Here is a 17574-nt window from a genome sequence, read left to right as displayed (position 1 = left end):
CAATTGGAAACTACATCATTACTAGTCACTTATGTATTTATTTCTATTCTCCTTCCCCAGAGGAAACATTCCCTTGACTATTGCATTTGTCATTCTCTGGCTCATATTTTTTTTTTTTTCAGTTTTCTCACAGGTATGTACATCTAAAAGACATAGTGTTTGGTTTTACTTGGTTTTGAACTCTGTTTAGTCATGATATATTTCCTCAAAGAGTGGACACTGAAAAGAAGGTCATTATCATGTGGGGACTTGAGAAATGATTCCTGAAGCTCGAGGGGCTCCCTAACAGCCTCTACATCCACCATCCAGTCATGGTTCATACGGGGTAATGCATCCCCAGAGTGGCTGCTAGGCAGCGTCACCAGCGATGAAGTGGTTGAATATTTAATGACATGGGGAAATGTTCACTCTGAGTTATAAGAGGAAAAAGCAGGTGACGAAACTATGGACACACTATTATCCCATTTAAAAAAAAAAAAGAAAAGAAAAAGAAAATGAAGAAAACAGTTGAACATGAGGCTCTATGGATGCATAAATTCTTGAGAGATATGAGGCATTATAAAAATTCCTGGGTTGCGGGAGAACAAGTACTTACTGTCTTCTTCTTAGAGTTACATTTTTTTGTGCCCAATTTTATAGAAATCATGTGGATCCCTTTTGCAAATGGATGAATGCTGTTAGAAGCTGAACAGGCAAGGCTGTATGTTTGGAGAAGCTGGGACCCTATCCACTGCACTCAGAGGGGGGACCATCCCCCAAGGGAGACAGGGAAGGGTCTGTGCCACCTGCTGGAGGGAGGGCAGGGGAAGGCAGGGAGAAGGCTGTGGGTCTGCTGACAAACCCGCACTGCCTCTGAGGGTGAGGGAAGGCTGGGCCTTCCTGAAGGGAGGGGCCTCCATTTCCTGTCTGATGCTGGCATGGCCTGTGCTGGGTGTCCATGTGGGATCTCATTCAGCCTTCACTGGGAGCCTCTGAGGTGGACTTAGACCCATTGCTAAATAGATGAGGAAACTAGCTTCAGATGGTGTTACAGGCTGAACTGTGTTGCTCCAAAATTCATATGTTGAAGTCCTAACTCCCAATACCTCAGAATGTGGCCTTGTTTGGATTTAGGGTCTTCGATGAGGTGATCAAAGTAAAGTAAGGTAAGTGGGCTTTAATCCGATAGTACTGGTGTTCTTAGAAGAAGACGAGATTGGGACACAGACATGCAGAGGAGACAGCATGTGAAGACAGAGGGAGAAGAAGACCGTCTGCAAGCCAAGGGGAGAGGCCTCGGGAGGAACCAGCCCTGCCCACAGCTTGATCTTGGTCTTCCAGTCTCCAGAATGGTGAGGAAATCAGCTTCTGCTCAAGACCCCAGTCTGCGGTGCTTTGTTCCAGTGACCCCAGGACACTAGGACACTAACACAGATGAGTTAGGTGAGTTTCCAGGGTCTGGGTGAGGCCGCTGGGTGGAAGAGCTAGGATCCAGACTTAGGTCTACCTGATCCCAACACCTGAGCTCTTGACCGCCCCAGTGGAAGGAGAACAGGCAGCAAGACTTTCTCTTTGATGCCTGGCTTGGGCAGCGCCTGGAGGCTGGGTCTGGGTGCTGGCCAGTACCCTTGTCTCCTCATGCCCTGGCGGTGGCCCCAGGCCCGAGCGAGGGTCACCCCCACTCCCATCCTGTGGATGCAGACCTGGGAAGGCCAGGATACAGGGTGGGACACTGGAGACACCTCTCTGGAACCCAGCAGAATCCAGGGCTCTGTGTAGCTCTGCAGTGGCTGGCCCTGACCCTGTGAATCAGCCACTGGAAACCTCTGAGGGGCCAGAACTCAGGGCCGGGCTGCTGCTTTGCAAGTCCTTACCAGGAAGTGACACCTGTAGCCACGGCAACCAGAGAATGTTTAGCACCTTCTGCCAGTCTCCCCGGAGTTGGAAAGCAGAGGGGTCATCCCCTCCTTGAACTCCTGAATGCCAGCCAACTGACCTCGAGGGAGCTGGGAATGGGGAGGGGCCTCCCAGTCAAGCCCTTCATTATCAGGGGCAGGCCTGAGCCTAGAATGGGGAAGGCGCCTGCCTAAGAGCCCCCAGCCAGGCAGAAATCAAACCAGGACTGGAAGCCAGCACCCCACCCACTACCCGGCTGAGCCTGGGCTGGCCTCAGGAAAGCCTCTTCCTCCCCTAGGATCCACCCACATCTCCGGAAGCTGCTGAAGGGTGGTGGCGGAGGGTGCCTACCTGAGAGGTTGGTGAGGCTCGTGATGGTGTGGCAGTACTGCTCCAGAAGTGCCCACGGGCTCTGGCTCTGCCCAGCTGCCTAGGGGAGAGCAGGGAGGAGGGTCAGAGATCAGGCCCAGGCTAGCCATTGACAGTGCCTGTCTGCCCCCATCCTATCCTATCACTCATCCCTTACTCCTGTTAGTACAGAGAGGGAGAACGACGAGGAGGGAGATGCCCACGGCCACATGGAGTAGCAGCAGCCTGGCCTGGGCTAGACCCAAGAAAGGCCTCAGAAGTGGCCCAGTGCAGCATTGTCTCCTGGGCAAGGGTCTGCTCTGTCCATCCCTCAGCTCCCAAGGCTGTCTCCTCCTCAGGCTGGGATGTGTCCCTGTGATGGGGCTCATGTCCTTCTGTCAGCAAAGCCAGGTGAAGGGTGAGTTCCATTAGTTGTTCATTCAACCGACAAATATTTGCAGAACACCTACTGTGTGTCAGGCCCTGGCTGGTGGGACTTGATGGGTGTCCTTCAGGTAGTCCCAGGCCAGGTAGGGATCCTCTAGACTTAGAGAGTGCAGAAGGAAGAGGAGGCAAATGCATGATTTAACTTTGTTTCCCTGTCACACAGGTAAGCAGGTACTTGCAACAGACAGCATTAGGTTAATACACAACAGAGGTGCCTAACTTGGATTCAGGAAGACAGGGAAGGCTTACTGAAAGAGGTAGCGTTTTGGGGCAACCAGAAAGATGAGTAGGGACAAAAGAAGGGACCATAGGGCCAACTTAGGCACTCACTAGGGAAGAGATGTGATTGTTGCAATAATGGCAATTCCATCCAAAGACAGAGAAGCACCCAGGATCCCATCTCCTAAAAAATAATCAGAATGGGTGCTAGATGTGCATGGATAAAGTAGATGTGGGCATGTGCACCCGTGAAGGGACCATCTTCCGGTGGGAAAGATGGATAGGATGTACAGCTTCACAGCATGTATGATTTACTGAGGAGGGCAGGGGTAGTATCACAGAAGAGGTCATGCTAATGTGGGTTTTGAAGGGTGAGTAGGAGCTTGCCAAGCTGATCAGGCCAGGAAGGGCATTCTAGGTAGAGAGCACAGCATGTGCAAAGGCAGAGAGGCTGGAAAATGCATGGTGTATGACTGAACGAGAGCAATGCACTCTAAAATTCTAACCCTTGGCCCTATTCCTCCCAAGACCACTCCTTTCTTGCTCTGTGGTCAGCGTGTGTGTGTGTGCATGCACACGTGTGTGTGACTTTTGTGCCCCTCCCAACCCTGACATTCCTGATTCTGGGATTCCAGAAGGCACTGCTCCATCAGTGGGCAGCCCCTTCTCTTCCTGCTGCCTGTCAGATGTGCTCCTCCTGGCAGCTGGGTCAATGTTTGCCCCAGGATGTCCCCAGGGGCCAGAGCCCAAAAGCCCTCAAACATCACATTCTCCACACTGGGCTCAGTCTGTTTCCTGTGCTGGGCCTGGAAGCTGCACGCTCAGCCTCACCACGTCAGCCTGGAGCTTCTAATGAATGATCCCACATGCGCAGACAGGAGAGTGCTGCCCCCTGCACCCCTCCCGGAAGCCTAGGGTGAGGCAGACACCATTTAGAGGCACTCACTGCACCTGTGTTCCGCTAAACTCCCACCCACAATGTGAGGTACTGAGGGAAATGCACAGGAGCAGGCGTGTGTGTTGTGTGTGTGTCTTGGCACTGTGGGGGCCTCCTGAGCTGTCAGCCAGGAGTTCTGGCCTCTTGGCCTGCAGGACAAACCCTGGGGGCCATGGTCTTGCTGTCTGCATATCAAAGGAGCTGCTGAGAGTTCCTCAGCTCCAGCTTCTCTGGCATCAGGAAGACCTTGCTGACCCACTGCCAGGGGTCAGGGGCGTGGGGAAGGGAGGGAACACTCCAGACACTGAGACCTTCCAGGAAGAATTCTCAGGCCCTGCTTTCGGTTGGGTCTGGGGAGAGTGAGGGTTCTAGGCCTGACCCATCACCCTCTTTACGGCCCCCATCCTCCTTGTTTGAGAACCCTCCCTGGGAGGGTTCCCAGTGAATCCCAGCCTCTGGAGGTCAGGGTATGGGCAACCCAGAAGCATGCAGTGTCCATGGTGCGCCCTTAGGCAGACACAGCCATTCCATCTCAGATGTTAGTGCCTTCTCTCAAAGTCCCTGAGCTGTGACATTTGTAGCCCCATCACTGAGGTGATCTCCTGTTTGACTTTACTGGGGGTTCTGACGCCTGCTTTGAACCCATGATGGGGTCAGGGCATCCTCCCCCAGGACTCAGGCAATGTGGGGTTGTCCTTGCCTTGGATTCGGTGGTCTCAGGCTGTGGCCATCTTCTGGCTGAGCAAGCACTTTGTGGGGAGTGGGCACAGGGTTACCATATTCTGCAACTGATGCTTGCTCTTTGGGTCTGAGCAAAATTTAGGGCAGGCATATCAGAAGTAATTTTTGGAATAATCCCAGATCCTGGCTTCATCTCCTATAACTTCTCTGCTGGCCCCGAAAGCTGGCACAGCCAAAGATACTCATTCTCTTCAAGGGGCTTGTTTGGGTGGATTTGACTCAGTTCCAAGTTGTAATATACCCTGCAGGTGTCAATTCTGGGCAGAGCCCCTGGTGGTGGTGGTGATGGTTGGGCAGGGAGGAGGAGGAAAGGGAGGCTGCTGTCCTCAGAAAACACATGGTCCAGGAAAGTCAGGGACAGACACATCTTGGATAATCCCATTCCAAGAACTTGAGAAGAGCTCTCAGAGCGGGTAGAGTGCACTCATCCCTGTGTGCAGAGTTCTGGGGATGCTGGGCTTAGCTGTGTGGCTTTGGCAAGCCACTTAAGTTCTCTAAGCCTTGATCTCCTCATCTTTAAAATGGGGATGATACAAATCCTATACGATTTTGTGTGCATTCAACAAATGACTGTAGGTCAAGAGCCTGGCACGTAGACTGCACATGCTGAATGGTGACTCTTGGCGAGGACTTTAGGAGGGGGCTAGTTCGAGAGCTCAGTGATGGGAGGTCGAGTCCCCTCGTGAGGACTCCCAAGGCCCAGCTCAAGCTCTTCCTGCCCAGAAAAGCTTCCTGGAAACCTTGTGCCCCTCTTCCCCAGCTCTCTAGTCAGTGTGGGACTCCGTTTGCCCTCAGCAGCCTTCCCTCGGACAATGGGCCCCTGAAGGCACACCCTCCACCTCCCACGCTGAGCTCACTCCTCAGCAGCGCTCAGTGAATGCTCATTGAGGAAACCGAAGGCCCTTAGGAGAACTGGGCACTGGAGCAGAATCTAAGAGGATGGAAGGACTTGGGCCATAAGTAGGGCAGGCAGCAAGAAGAGGAGAAAGGGACACAGGCAGGAGCTGAGAGAGCAAAGCCTCAGAGGCAGGCAAGTCCAAGGCCCACACAGAAAACTGCAGAATCTGGTTTGGGGGTGCCAAGAGAAGGAGAGGGGAGACAGGCAGGAAGAGGAGGCTTCTTTCATGCAAAGTCAGCACTGACTCTAGCGCTAGACCTGCCTCTAAATGCCCTACAGAAGACAGCGGATTTAATCCTCACAGCAGTCTCTGAGGTAGCTGCAAATAACCCCATTTCACAGATGAGGCTGCTGAGGCCCAGGGAAGCAAAGTCACCTGCCAAAGGTCCCACTTCAGGTAAGGGGCAGAGGCAGGATTCAAGCCCAGACAGTCAGCAGGTTGTGGCTTGGTCAGGTACCCATGGGAAGAGCTGGTCCTGGGTGAGGAAGTGAAGACCTGTGGGTCACGGATGCTGAGAGGACCCCAGCCCCAGAACAGGGTTGCTGTGGGGCTCAGGAGGCCGCTCAAGTGAGAAGCCCCTCTCTTGCCACAGAGGAGCAGAGGCCTTGGAGGCAGAGAGCTGGGTCACGGGAGGCAGACCCAGCCAGTGGGCAGGACCTTGCACAAGAGAGATGAGGAATTATAAATATTAGGTCTTAGCCCCTGGTTCCTGACACAGAATCCCTAAAACCTTTGGAATTTCCTAGGTGACAGGAGTGTTGTTTGTTCTAATGAGGTGACTCTTGGTGAGCTACCAAATGGAGCTGGTTACCAGAGAGACCACGCCATGGTTAGAAGGTTGGAGCTTTCAGCACCTTCCTATGCCTTGAGGAAGGGAGAGGGGCTGGAGATTGGGTTAATATGCCTCAGTAATGGAGCCTCCATGAAACCCCTCAAAGGTGGGATTGGGGGCTTCTGGTTGGTGACCACTTGGTGGTGCTGGGAGGGTGGCATCCAGCGAGGGCATGGTGCTCTGTGCCCTCCCCACAGCTTGCCCTGTGTGCCTCTCCACCTGGCTCTTCAGCTGTATCCTTTGTGATAGACTTTAAAATAAACTGGAAATAGAAATGTTTCCTTGAGTTTTGCAAAATGTTATAGCACATTATTGAACCCAAAGAGAGGGTTATGAGAACTCTTGATTTACATAGCCTGTCGGTCGAGAGAATGGGAAGCCCTGTCTTGTAATTGGCATCTGAATTGGGGGCAGTCTTGTGGGACTGAGCCTTTACCTGTGGGGCTGATGCTGACTCCAGGAAGATAGCATCAGAATTGAATTGAATTGGGGGACACCCAGTTGGGGTCCCCAGAGAAGTGCAGAATTGCTTGGGGCAGAAAATCCACACTTTTGGTGTCAGAGGTGTGTAAGAGTGTAGAGAAGAAATAGACTGTTTTCCTGTTTCCATGATTCTCTCTTCTGAGGGAAACATGTTGGGCATGTGTGCTAATTAGCTCTTGGCTGTCCTAGGACAGAGAGCTCCCCACCATCCACCCCAGCCCGTGAGACCGACTGTAGGCTGTGGGAGCCCAGGGTCCACATCTGTGTTCCCAGTCCCTAGTTCACAGCCTGGCACATAGCAGGTGCTAAATAAATGTTTGTCGACTGACTAACTGCTTGCATGGATTAATGAAACCATGGCCCCCTCAGCCAGGTAGAGCTACATCCCCACCCCTAATTTTGGGAGCCCAGGTTCTGGGCTTTTCCTGCTTGCTATATTTCCTTCTCTCTGAACTTTGCTCTGAGCCTAGCCTGTGTGAGGGCTCAGGTCCTGGTTCCCACCTCTCAGTGCCTGGCATGGGAGGCCCTCACCTTAGAAGAGGCAAAGGAGAGGCCCTGGCTGGGGAAGCACACAGGAGTGAGAGCCAATACTCCAGCTGCTCTTCTTCCACCTTGGATCCTATCCAAACAGAACCTGTGCCCGGGGCCCAGACAGGCCTCAAAGGTGTCGCCTCCCTGGAGCCTGGGGATCTGGCCCAGTCTAGTGTTCCCTCCAGGACCTGGCGACAAAGCTTCTGTCTATATTTAGCCCTTGGTCTAAGCTGGGGAGATTTACAGGACCACACGTCCTGGGCCCAGGCTGCCAGGGACCAGAGGGGAATGGGGTGAGCTCCCTCCCTCTGCTTCCCAAGGTCAGAGAAGGACTCAGCTGGGAGGGGCAGGATTCCATCCCATGTTTGCTTTCATTCAGTGGATTTCATTGAGCCTGAGCTCAGGCCCTGCCCCTTAGGGAGCACAGAGTTAGAGGAAAGAGCAAGAGGAGAGGAAGAGAAGAAGGAGGAGGCTTGGAGGGGAAGACTGGAAAAGAGGGAAGGAAGAGTGCAGAGGAGGAGGGAGAGGGAAGGGAGGAAAGGAGGAAGGAGGAGCGGGGAGGAGAGGGGATGATGATGAGGAGAGAAGAACAGGTAGGAAAAGGGAGAGGGGGAGAATGAGGAGGAGAGAAAGAAGGAAGGGGAGGAAGAGGAGTATGGGGGAAGGAGGTGGGGGAGACTGGGAAGAGAAAGGGGAGGAGGTGGGGGAGGAAGGAAGGATGCAGGAACAGGGAGGAGGGGGAAGAAGGGAGGAAGGTGGCCATGAACAAGGAGGGGGAGGAGGAGGCAGTCAGGCCCTGCATAGACATAGGGGGCAGTAATGGGAGCTGAGACTGGCTGAGGGGAGGGTGAGGGGTGGGGAGTCAGATGAGGGAAGTGGGTCATTATTTCCTGGCGTGTCCAGGCAGGCTCCTTGGAAGAGGAGACTTTAGATACTCAGTTCTAACTTGTAGGGTGTTGGATGTTGAGTGAGGACCCCCACCCCCGCCCCAGGCAGCTCCCAGGGGCTTTGTCGTCCCTGAGTCTGTGCTCAGCCAAGTTCGTCTTCCTACATTCCTAGTTCCCCTCCAGCTCCCCCGGGAGGCTTTAGGCCTCTCCTCATTCTGCTGTTCTCTCTTCTCTCCAAACGCCCGTGAATGCTTCTCCCCTCAGCCCTGCTTGCCTCCCCTGTGCTGAGCCCTGGGCCCTGAACACTGATGGGGAAGGAGGGGGACGGGGATGGGAGGGAGAGGTGACTTGGCCCAACATAGGGGCAGGAACTGGCCAGCAGGAGGTCCTGTAACAGGCCACTTGGCCTAAAGTTATCTCCTTAATTATCAACACATCTAATGTCCAGTTTGCCTAAAAGTCACATCTCTTCTGATTTGTTTTGGCATCTGTCTGAATGTCCTAAAAATAATTCGATATTAAAATTAAATAACGTTAAAATTAAACTTTTGTTAAAGGAAGGGAATCTGGAGTCAGGCTGTGGGTTGGAATCCTGGCCCTGCCACGTACCAGCTGAGCGGCCCTGGGCACATGAGCTCACCTTACTTTCTCATCTGTAAAATGGGGATAGGATGGTTTTAACACGTGGGGTTGATGTGAAACTAAACATAGGTGAGGTGAGTCAGTGCCCATGATAGGCCCTGTAGGGCTGCTAGGTAAAATAAAATAAGCTTATTGAATCATCTGTTCCCCACGGGTTTGCAATCATTAAAAATTAGCATTTTGAGAAAGACAAACATCGCATGTTATCGCTTATTTGTGGGATTTAAAATTCAAAACAATTGAATTCATGGATATAGAGAGTAGAAGAATGGTTACCAGAGGCTGGAAGGGTGTTAGGGGATGGGCTAACAGGTACCAAAAAAAAAAAAAAGACTGAATAAGATGTAGTATTTCACAGTACAACAGGGTGACTGTACTCAATACTTTAACTGTACATTTAAAAATAACTAAAAGTACAATTGGATTATCTGTAACACAAAGGATAAATTCTTGAGGGGATGGATGCCCCGTTTTACATGATGTGTTTTTTACACATTGTATGCCTGTATAAAAATATCTCATGTACCCCATAAATATATACACCTACTATGTACCCACAAAAATTAAAAATAAAAATTAAGGCCAGGCATGGTGGCTCACGCCTGTAATCTCAGCACTTTGGGAGGCTGAGGTGAGTGGATCACGAGGTCAGGAGATCAAGACCATCCTGGCCAACATGGTGAAACCCCATCTCTACCAAAAGTACAAAAAAAAATTAGCTGGGTGTGGTGGTGGGTGCCTGTAGTCCTAGCTACTCAGGAGGCTGAGGCAGGAGAATCGCTTGAACCCAGGAGGCAGAGGTTGCAGTGAGCCGAGATTGTGCCACTGCACTCCAGCCTGGGCAACAGAGCAAGACTCCATCTAAAACAAAACAAAATAAAATAAAATAATTATAATTATAATTAACATTTAAAAAGTTAGAATGTTGGAAGAAGTGACTGTAGATAAACTGGCTGAGGAATGCTTAAAATGGTTTAAATTAAATGAAGTAGAATATGACAGCTAAGAAGATAAAGAGTAGTCCCATAATTCTTAGAGGCTGCAAATTTGAGACTTAGGAGGAATACAAAATTAAGTAGGCATTGCCCTCAGACAGAATTTTTTTTTTAATACCGAAACACCAACAAAATGGCAAAAACAGAGACTAAACGAGCTAGATAGGCTAGAAAACGCTCCGAAGGGAGTTGAATTTTTGGGAAGAGTCATTCAATGCATTAGCTGCTGGCAAATGGCCCTGGAGCCCCAGCCCTGCCGACTCTCAGTGTGTGCGTCTTAGGGCACACGGTGGACTTGGTCTTTGGTGTGAGCCGGACAAGTCAGGGATGGTCCAGGGACTGCCAGGGACTTCTCCGTGTTCTTTTCTCTTTGCTGAGCCTTCTTGGGGCAGATGGGCCCACCAGAAGCCAGGACCTGGGCAAGAGGTCATAGAGGCACCATCGTGAGACGCTATGGGGGTGTCTCGCTGTCCAAAGCTCCAAGGAGCTGAACTCAGTCAGCAGGGGCTGAGAAGCTCCTGGGATCTTCACAGAGTGAGAGGCAAGTGGCATTGCTGAGCCTCTTTAAACCTGTTTCCTGTCTGTGAATAAGTGGCCCCACCTTCCCAGTGTTTGAGTAAGGCGCCTAACACCACGTAAAAGCTGCCAGATTACTGCCTGCCTCCAGAGCAGCTTCCCAAAGTCCTCCTTGGAGAATAGGGAGCACTGGGGTCAAGGCTGGGTGGGTTCCTCCAGGCCTTCAGTGTGTCCTGGGCCAGGGCATCCTCTTCACTCAAAAACAGCAGCTGGAACCCCTACAATTGCAGATCAGACCAGTCCTCTCCCCTGCTCAGAGAGCGCCCCATGTCCTCAGATCCCACAGATGTCTTTTCAGGGTATGTCCTCAGATCCATACAGCTCTGCAGTCTCGCACAGATGTCTTTTCTGGGTTGGGGCCCTGGGGCCTTCCCCCCTACCTTCTCCCCCATCCCTTCCCTTGAACTACCCATCTCCATCCCTGCTGTGCTGCCCACCTCCTACCAGGCTCCCCCAATCCTGTCAAGGGCCCTCACACCTACACATACTTCTTCTGAGCCCATTTACTGGAACTTGTAAATACAGACTCCTTTCTTTCCTGCCACACCCCCTTCTGGGCGATAAACTCCACAAGAACAGGAACCAGATTAGCGTTCAGACCCTGGATCCTCCCCATGGACAGTCCTCCTTAAACACTGGATGAATAACTGAGAAGCCTCCGAGGCCAGGCTGGACTCTCCTGGGCTGCCTTCTCTCTCTACTTCCTGCTCCAGGTCTCATCGTCTCAGGACCCAGGAAGAAGTCCCATTGCCATGAAGGCCCAGCGAGAGGAAGGCTGGGCTTTGGCGTCAGAAAGGCTGGGGTTTAAGTGCTCTCCAGCTGCTTACGTGCTGAGTGGCTGTGGGCAAGTAACTGGTCTCTATCCCAGTCTGGGATCCCCGGGAGAGCTGGGGACAGGGCCTGGGATGACCCCAAGGGAAGCTGAGCCCACAGTGTTGCCCTGAGAATCCTAGGGCACCTCTGGAGCCGCCAGCAGAAGCTTCCTCCGTCTAACTAGCTTGGGTGGCTGGCGGCATGGCCCCCAGAGGGACGGGCTGGGGGCCACCGTTGCCCCAATACTTGGATCTCCTGGAAGGCACTTATCTGGAGAACAAGTGGGAGAGGGCAAGAGAACTCAAAGCCCAGGATGTCTTTGGGGGCAGAGGGGTGGATGGTGAACCCCCTGCACAACTTTCACCCATCCCAATTGCAGTCTGCAATGTCACTCAAAGGACTCAGCCGGTCTGGGGGCCATCTCCCTATGGGACACTGACCACAGCTCAGCATGGTACCTGCCTCCCACCTCTCTCCTCCACCTGGCCAGGCCCCTAGGAAGGCAGGGACCCTCTGTGGTGCTGTATCTGTGGTGCCTGGCACAAAAGCGTAGCTGGCATTCACTGCGTGCTCACACCACACCAAGCATGATGCTGCGTGCTTTACTTGTATTACCTCAGTGTTCCCCACAACAAGCCTGTTCAGTAAGCACCGTTGTCATCCTCATTTGACTGATGAGGAAACTGAGGATTTGAGTAACCTGTCCGAGGTCACACATTAAGCAGCAAAGCAGGGATTTGGATTGGTTTTGTTGGCAAATATCTGTTGAATTACTGTTGAATGAATTATCCTCCTTATACATATAGGGACACTAAGCCCCAGAAAATGGTCCCCAAGGCTGGTCTGTGGGGGGAGTCTTGGACAGGGACAGGCCTCTTAGCTTCCACTCTGGCACCACTCCCCAGATTGTGAGGCCTAGGACAGGTCCCCCTCCCACTCTGAGCCTCAGTTTCCCCATCTGTAAAATGGTGGACCACTCCCACCAGCCTCTCCCCTACTTCTTCAGCTCTCTTTTGATGGCTGCTCTGTGTCCCTTCACCCCACCTTCCATCGGTGGCCCCTAACTCTGGACAAAGGCACGGGGTGTGGCTGGACAAAGCTCAGAGTCTCGAGAAACCTTTGGAGAGGCTGGTTCTCCCAGAGCCCATTCTGTCCCCATCGCTCATCTGGTACTGGGGGCCGCCTGATTTCAGGCACTGAAAGGAAGGGTGGAGACAAGGCAACAGGGGCAGGAGGTGGCTCTGCGGGTCCCCGCGGGTAAGGGTCAGAACTAGGAATGGGCTGGGGAAAGAAGTCAAGGATCCTGCAGGAGAGATGGAGGGGGGATCATGGGGGTGGGGAGAGAATGGACAGGAGACAGGGAACCTTGGGCCCTGAGGTAGGCAAGTTCTGGACACTAGGGTGTCACCCCAGAACCCTCTGCTTATCCACAGGGGACTCCCAGTCTCATCCTGGCCGGCCTCACAGTTTCATCTTCCCTTCCCCTGCCCCCTCACCCAGGCACGGAATCTCCAATTCATCATCAAGACTCAGGGATCCCCGATCCAGCCCAGTCACCATGCCCTGAGACCCCCGCCCCTAGTCATGAGAGCTGGGAGTTCTGCGCTCCTGGTGCCCCACCTCGTGGACTCCCACTCCCTGCACTTACTTGGAGCAGCGGTAGAAGGAGGCAGAGCAGGCAGAGGAGGTGTGGGATGTAGAGGAGGCCTAGGGGCCCTGAGGGACCCCTCATGCCAGTAGTGGATGGGGGTTAGGGCCCCGAGAGTGCTGCCCAGCACAGTGGCCACACCCCGGCCAGCCCCACCCAACCTGGCCCTGGAGGGGAGGCCTGAGGTAAGGCCCTGGGCACGAGGGGGTATTCTCCACCCACCTCTTCCACAGGGCAGCAGTGGCCCCGCCCCACAGCCCACAGCCTCCAGGTTATTTATAGCTGGTGCAGGACAGCTGCTGCTACCCAGCCAGCCAAGGGGCTATGCTCTCCCTCCAGCCTGCAGAGAAGGGGTTAATGCCTTCTATCTGCTTCCAGCATTGCCGGGGCTGTAGCTCCCCAGGTGGGAGAGAGGAATTGAGAAAAGGAGGAGGGGGCCTAGGCTGTGGTCCCTGCTTGAGCACAGGATTGGGCTGCCCTGGGTCTCAGCTGAGCCAGCACTGCCTAACACCTATCCGGGGAGTTTTAACAGGTGCTAATGCCTACTGGGATGACTGAGATGGGAGGGTGGATGCTGGGTAAATAGTAGTACTGTATCAATGCTACATCTGCCGATTCTGATACTGTACTGTGGGTAGGTGAGAGAATGTTTTCATTCTTGGAAAATACACATTTAGGATTAAAGAGGCACCATGTTTCTAACGTACTTTCAAATCATTCAGAAATACACTCACATAGATAGATCTATAGATAGAACAAGAGAGCAGATGAAGCAAAATGTAAATTGTTGGTAAATCTGGAAAAGGGGTATATGGATATGCTTTGGATCATTCTTTCAACTTTTCTGTACGTTTGAAATTCTATCAAAATGAAACGCTTAAAAAAAAAAAAAAAAACCCAACTGACAGCAAACACAGCCATGGCAGGGCTCACCCAGAGATTCCAATGACGTAGCTTGGGATGGGGCCCGGGTGTCTGTATGTTTCAGGAAATGGCTAGGGATCCTGATGTCAGGTGGATCTTGCGGAGCAGTGCTGTTCTTGTGGGGACAGGTTCAACCTGGGGCTGGGTCATGGCTCATGAGGTGAGGTCTGTTCTTCTGGAGCCTCGGAAGCCTCCTTGGGAGCTGTTCCTGACAGATGGGCCTGGTGCAGGGGGTTTAAAAGCTTAAGCCGCAGTTGCACCTTGCTTGTTGTTAGGATCTGAGGGGAAAGCATGTGAGGAATGTGATTAGTGGGGCACCAAGCTTTCTCCTAGAGATGCAGGCAGGGCCAAGACCTTGGAAAACTCAGTCCCAATTTAAGTAACTCAGACACTCTGTGCTCCTTCTGGTCTCCCTATCTGAGACATGGGACACTTTTCTGTCCTTGAGTGCCTCCTCCCTACCCTCAGCCCCTTCCTCCAGGCAGCCTTCCTGGTTGCTCCAGCTCCCACCTCCCTCTCCTGTGAAATCTCGCAGATATGAGTCTGAAGCCTCGCCTCACTGTTGTGAACTGTTCTCTAAGCTCTGCAAGGATAAGGATGAATGTGAATGTGCCCATACCTTCCTCTCCTCGTTTTTCCTTCTCCCTTCCCTCCTCTTTTCTACAGAGCTTAGTCTCAGTGGTACAGGGAAATCTTTACAGGAAAAGTGGAGGAAGAATTGACCAGATTCCTCATTTATTAGAAGGTGGCAGAGTGAAAACCCTGTCCCAAGTCCTGGGGCAGGATTTGGCTTTCCCGGACCCAGCCAGATGGGCTTGGTGAGAGAGGGCTCCTTGTAGAAGATGGATACCTCCTGTAAAACATCATAAGCTGGCAGGACTTTGAGGGCTGGAAAGACTCTGAAAGATGGCTGGGACAGTTCCCTTCAGCAGCTTTCAGCTGGAGGTCTCCAGGGGCCAGCCTTATAGCAGGCACTAAGAGCAGAGGCCAGCCTCAGAGTGTGCAGGGACATGGGAAGGAGAGGCATAGGGAACCCATGAGACCTGGGCATCCATAACTGATGGGAGGCGGGACATGGCACAGGTGCTGGGCCGGCTCAGGGGAGTGAGAGGGCACTTCCTGGGAAGGTACTGCAGGAGCACGTTGAAGGGTTTAAACAGATGGAGGAAGGGGAGACCCTTACTGCAAATAGGGAAGTCTCCTGAGCAGAAGCAGGGAGCAAGGTAAGTCTCATGCAGCTGGGAGCCTGGCTGGGTGAGGTAGGCTGGAGGGAAGCCAGATTCTCTGCAGCTTTAGAAGGGTCCAGGTAGCAGTAGGCGCTGTGGGGCTTAGCCCCGTTTGCTCTCTGGGTGGGGTGTTCTCGGTGCCTGTCTTAGCTTGGGCTGCTGTAGCAGAGTACCATACTCTGGGTGGCCTTAACAACAGACATTGATTTCTCTCTATTCTGGAGGCTGTGACACCCAAGATCAGGGTGCCAGCATGGTCAGGCTCTGATGAGGGCTCTCTTTTGGGTTTGTAGGTGGCTGCCTTCTTGCTGTTTCCTTACATGGCAGAGAGATTGGACTCTTGTCTCTTCTTCTTCTTCTAAAGGCACTAATTCCATTATGGGGGTTCCACCCTCATGACCTCACCTAACCCTAAACCTTAATTACCTCCCAAATAGCATCACATTAGGGGTTAAAGCTTCAACTCAGGAATCTGGGGGGACACACACATTCAATGCTGGCAGTGCCAGTCCCCTGGCTGTCCTTGTGATTCTAAATAGGTCCCCTTTCACAACCTAGAACTTTCTTAGAACTCCTCTGGGGCAATGAGAACCACTTTTTGCACAAAGTACCCAGGAGTTTACATTCTCCCAACCCCCTAAGGGCATCCTTAGCATTGACTGATTGGTGTTCCTTTGCCTGGAGGTGGAAGGAACTCTGAAGTGTAATGGGCATTCTAGAACTCCTTATGGAGCCAGGCAGAGGCCAGGACTCTGCCTGGGGTCTTTTCCATTCTCTGTCCTGCCTTGCCTCGTCTCTTACCAGTCACTCCTGGGAGCACTTTCTTTACGCATCTCTGCACAGGAATCTTCACCTTTGGGGAACCCCATCTAAGGGAGCCTAAATGGTCAAAGAAGTCTGGACTTGATCCCTCTAAATGGAAGGTGTTAACAACAAACAACAATAAAAAAACAAAAACCGTGAGCCTGTGGGGTTTCCTCTAGACAGGCTTTCACTTTCTGAGGCTGCTGGTGGTAGAAGAAACCCTGCCTAGCAATGTGATCTGAGCAAGTTAATAACAACATTGTCATTTATAGGCTTTATGTGAGTAAGGGTAGATTCAGGGTGGAAAGGAGGCTTTATGTTTTTGAAAATGCCTTCATGGGCCTTTTTGGTGATGAAAGACAAACTCAGCGTGATCTAAAAGAGAAGGGGGTGGAAAGAGACCTAACTAGCTTTGTAAAGCAAAGCTATTGAAATGACTAGATTGAGCATGGCATCCCAAGATGGAGAAGGTGTAGGAGGGCTAGGAGCCAGGCTCTAGAAAGAAGGAGGAAAAAGAAGAGGAGACAGGGACTGTGGGCACTGGCCGGGTCCTAGCATGGATGAACTGGGAGCTTCCCTATGGTGGTGAATTGTCAATGAATGTTATGCTTCATCTTCAGAAAAATCTACAATACACAACAGCCTGTAATCCCAGCACTTTGGGAGGCCGAGATGGGCGGATCACGAGGTCAGGAGATCGAGACCATCCTGGCTAACACGGTGAAACCCCGTCTCTACTAAAAAATACAAAAAACTAGCCGGGCGCGGTGGCGGGCGCCTGTAGTCCCAGCTACTCCGGAGGCTGAGGCAGGAGAATGGCGTGAACCCGGGAGGCGGAGCTTGCAGTGAGCTGAGATCCGGCCACTGCACTCCAGCCTGGGCGGCAGAGAGAGACTCCGTCTCAAAAAAAAAAAAAAAAAACACAACAGCCTGTTCCAGCAGTGAAAGGGGAGGTGCTGGGTTATGTTGGATACAGGGTTAAGAGAGGCCAGAGGTTGTGGGAAGTGGGAGCTAAACAGGAAATTTCTTTGTTTTGTCCCAAGATGGTACTGTTCTTCTGAGAAATGCTCCATCCTCTACTCCAACCATGCTCAGCCTTTTTTTATCCCCGTTATTATTTACAAGAAGGCTTTTTAGATATTTATTTTCCTGATTGCCCTCCCTCCTACCATGAAATTTTAACACCACAAACAAACTGTGTATCTGTCATGTACTTGCCTCTTTGGAGGGCCATGGACCATTCTCATATCAGATGATTCTGCCTCCTAAGAACCGATTTTGTTCCCTTGGGAGCAAAGAACAGGCATGCTGTTCTCCAGCCATGTGATCTGGCTAGCAGCCAGCCACTGTGGATTGGCCAAATGCTATTGACCAAGCTGGACAATGAGAGTGTCTTACCCCGCTGACCATAGTTGTTTGGTACAGGAATGGACAGCTGATCTGAAATTACCCAATCATAGCCCTTCTCTGGGATTTTTATTTTTATTTTTTGAGACAGGGTCTTATGCTGTCACCTAGGCTGGAGTATAGTGGCATGATCACGGCTCACTATAGCCTCTGCCTTCCAGGACCAAGTGATCATCACACCTCCTGAGTAGCTGGAACTACAGGTGTGGGCCACCATGCCCAGCTAATTTTTAAAACTTTTTTTTGTAGAGACAGAGTCTCACTATGTTACCTAGGCTGGTCTCAAACACCTGGGCTCGTGTGATCCTCCCATCTTGACCTCCCAAAGTGCTGGGATTAC

The 17574-nt window shown here is 52.1% G+C and overlaps 1 protein-coding gene across 3 annotated transcripts in view; it reads right to left on the bottom strand.

Moving 5' to 3' along the window:
* CRHR2 (corticotropin releasing hormone receptor 2) overlaps positions 1 to 13074 on the bottom strand; it is a 48688-nt gene extending 35614 nt beyond the window's left edge. For all 3 annotated transcript variants that reach the window (XM_045388976.3, XM_045388979.3, XM_045388977.3), the window contains exons 1-2: positions 12874 to 13074; positions 2227 to 2305 (exon numbers count right to left, since the gene is read on the bottom strand). In XM_045388976.3, coding sequence (XP_045244911.2) covers positions 2227 to 2305; positions 12874 to 12957 — 163 coding nt within the window. In that variant the 5' untranslated portion in view covers positions 12958 to 13074. The remainder of the gene's footprint in view (positions 1 to 2226; positions 2306 to 12873) is intronic.
* Positions 13075 to 17574: the final 4500 nt, after the last annotated feature.

Source organism: Macaca fascicularis, chromosome 3 (assembly GCF_037993035.2).
Source record: "Macaca fascicularis isolate 582-1 chromosome 3, T2T-MFA8v1.1".
Classification (NCBI taxonomy): Eukaryota; Metazoa; Chordata; class Mammalia; order Primates; family Cercopithecidae; genus Macaca; species Macaca fascicularis.
This window is presented reverse-complemented; position numbering and strand designations above follow the sequence as displayed.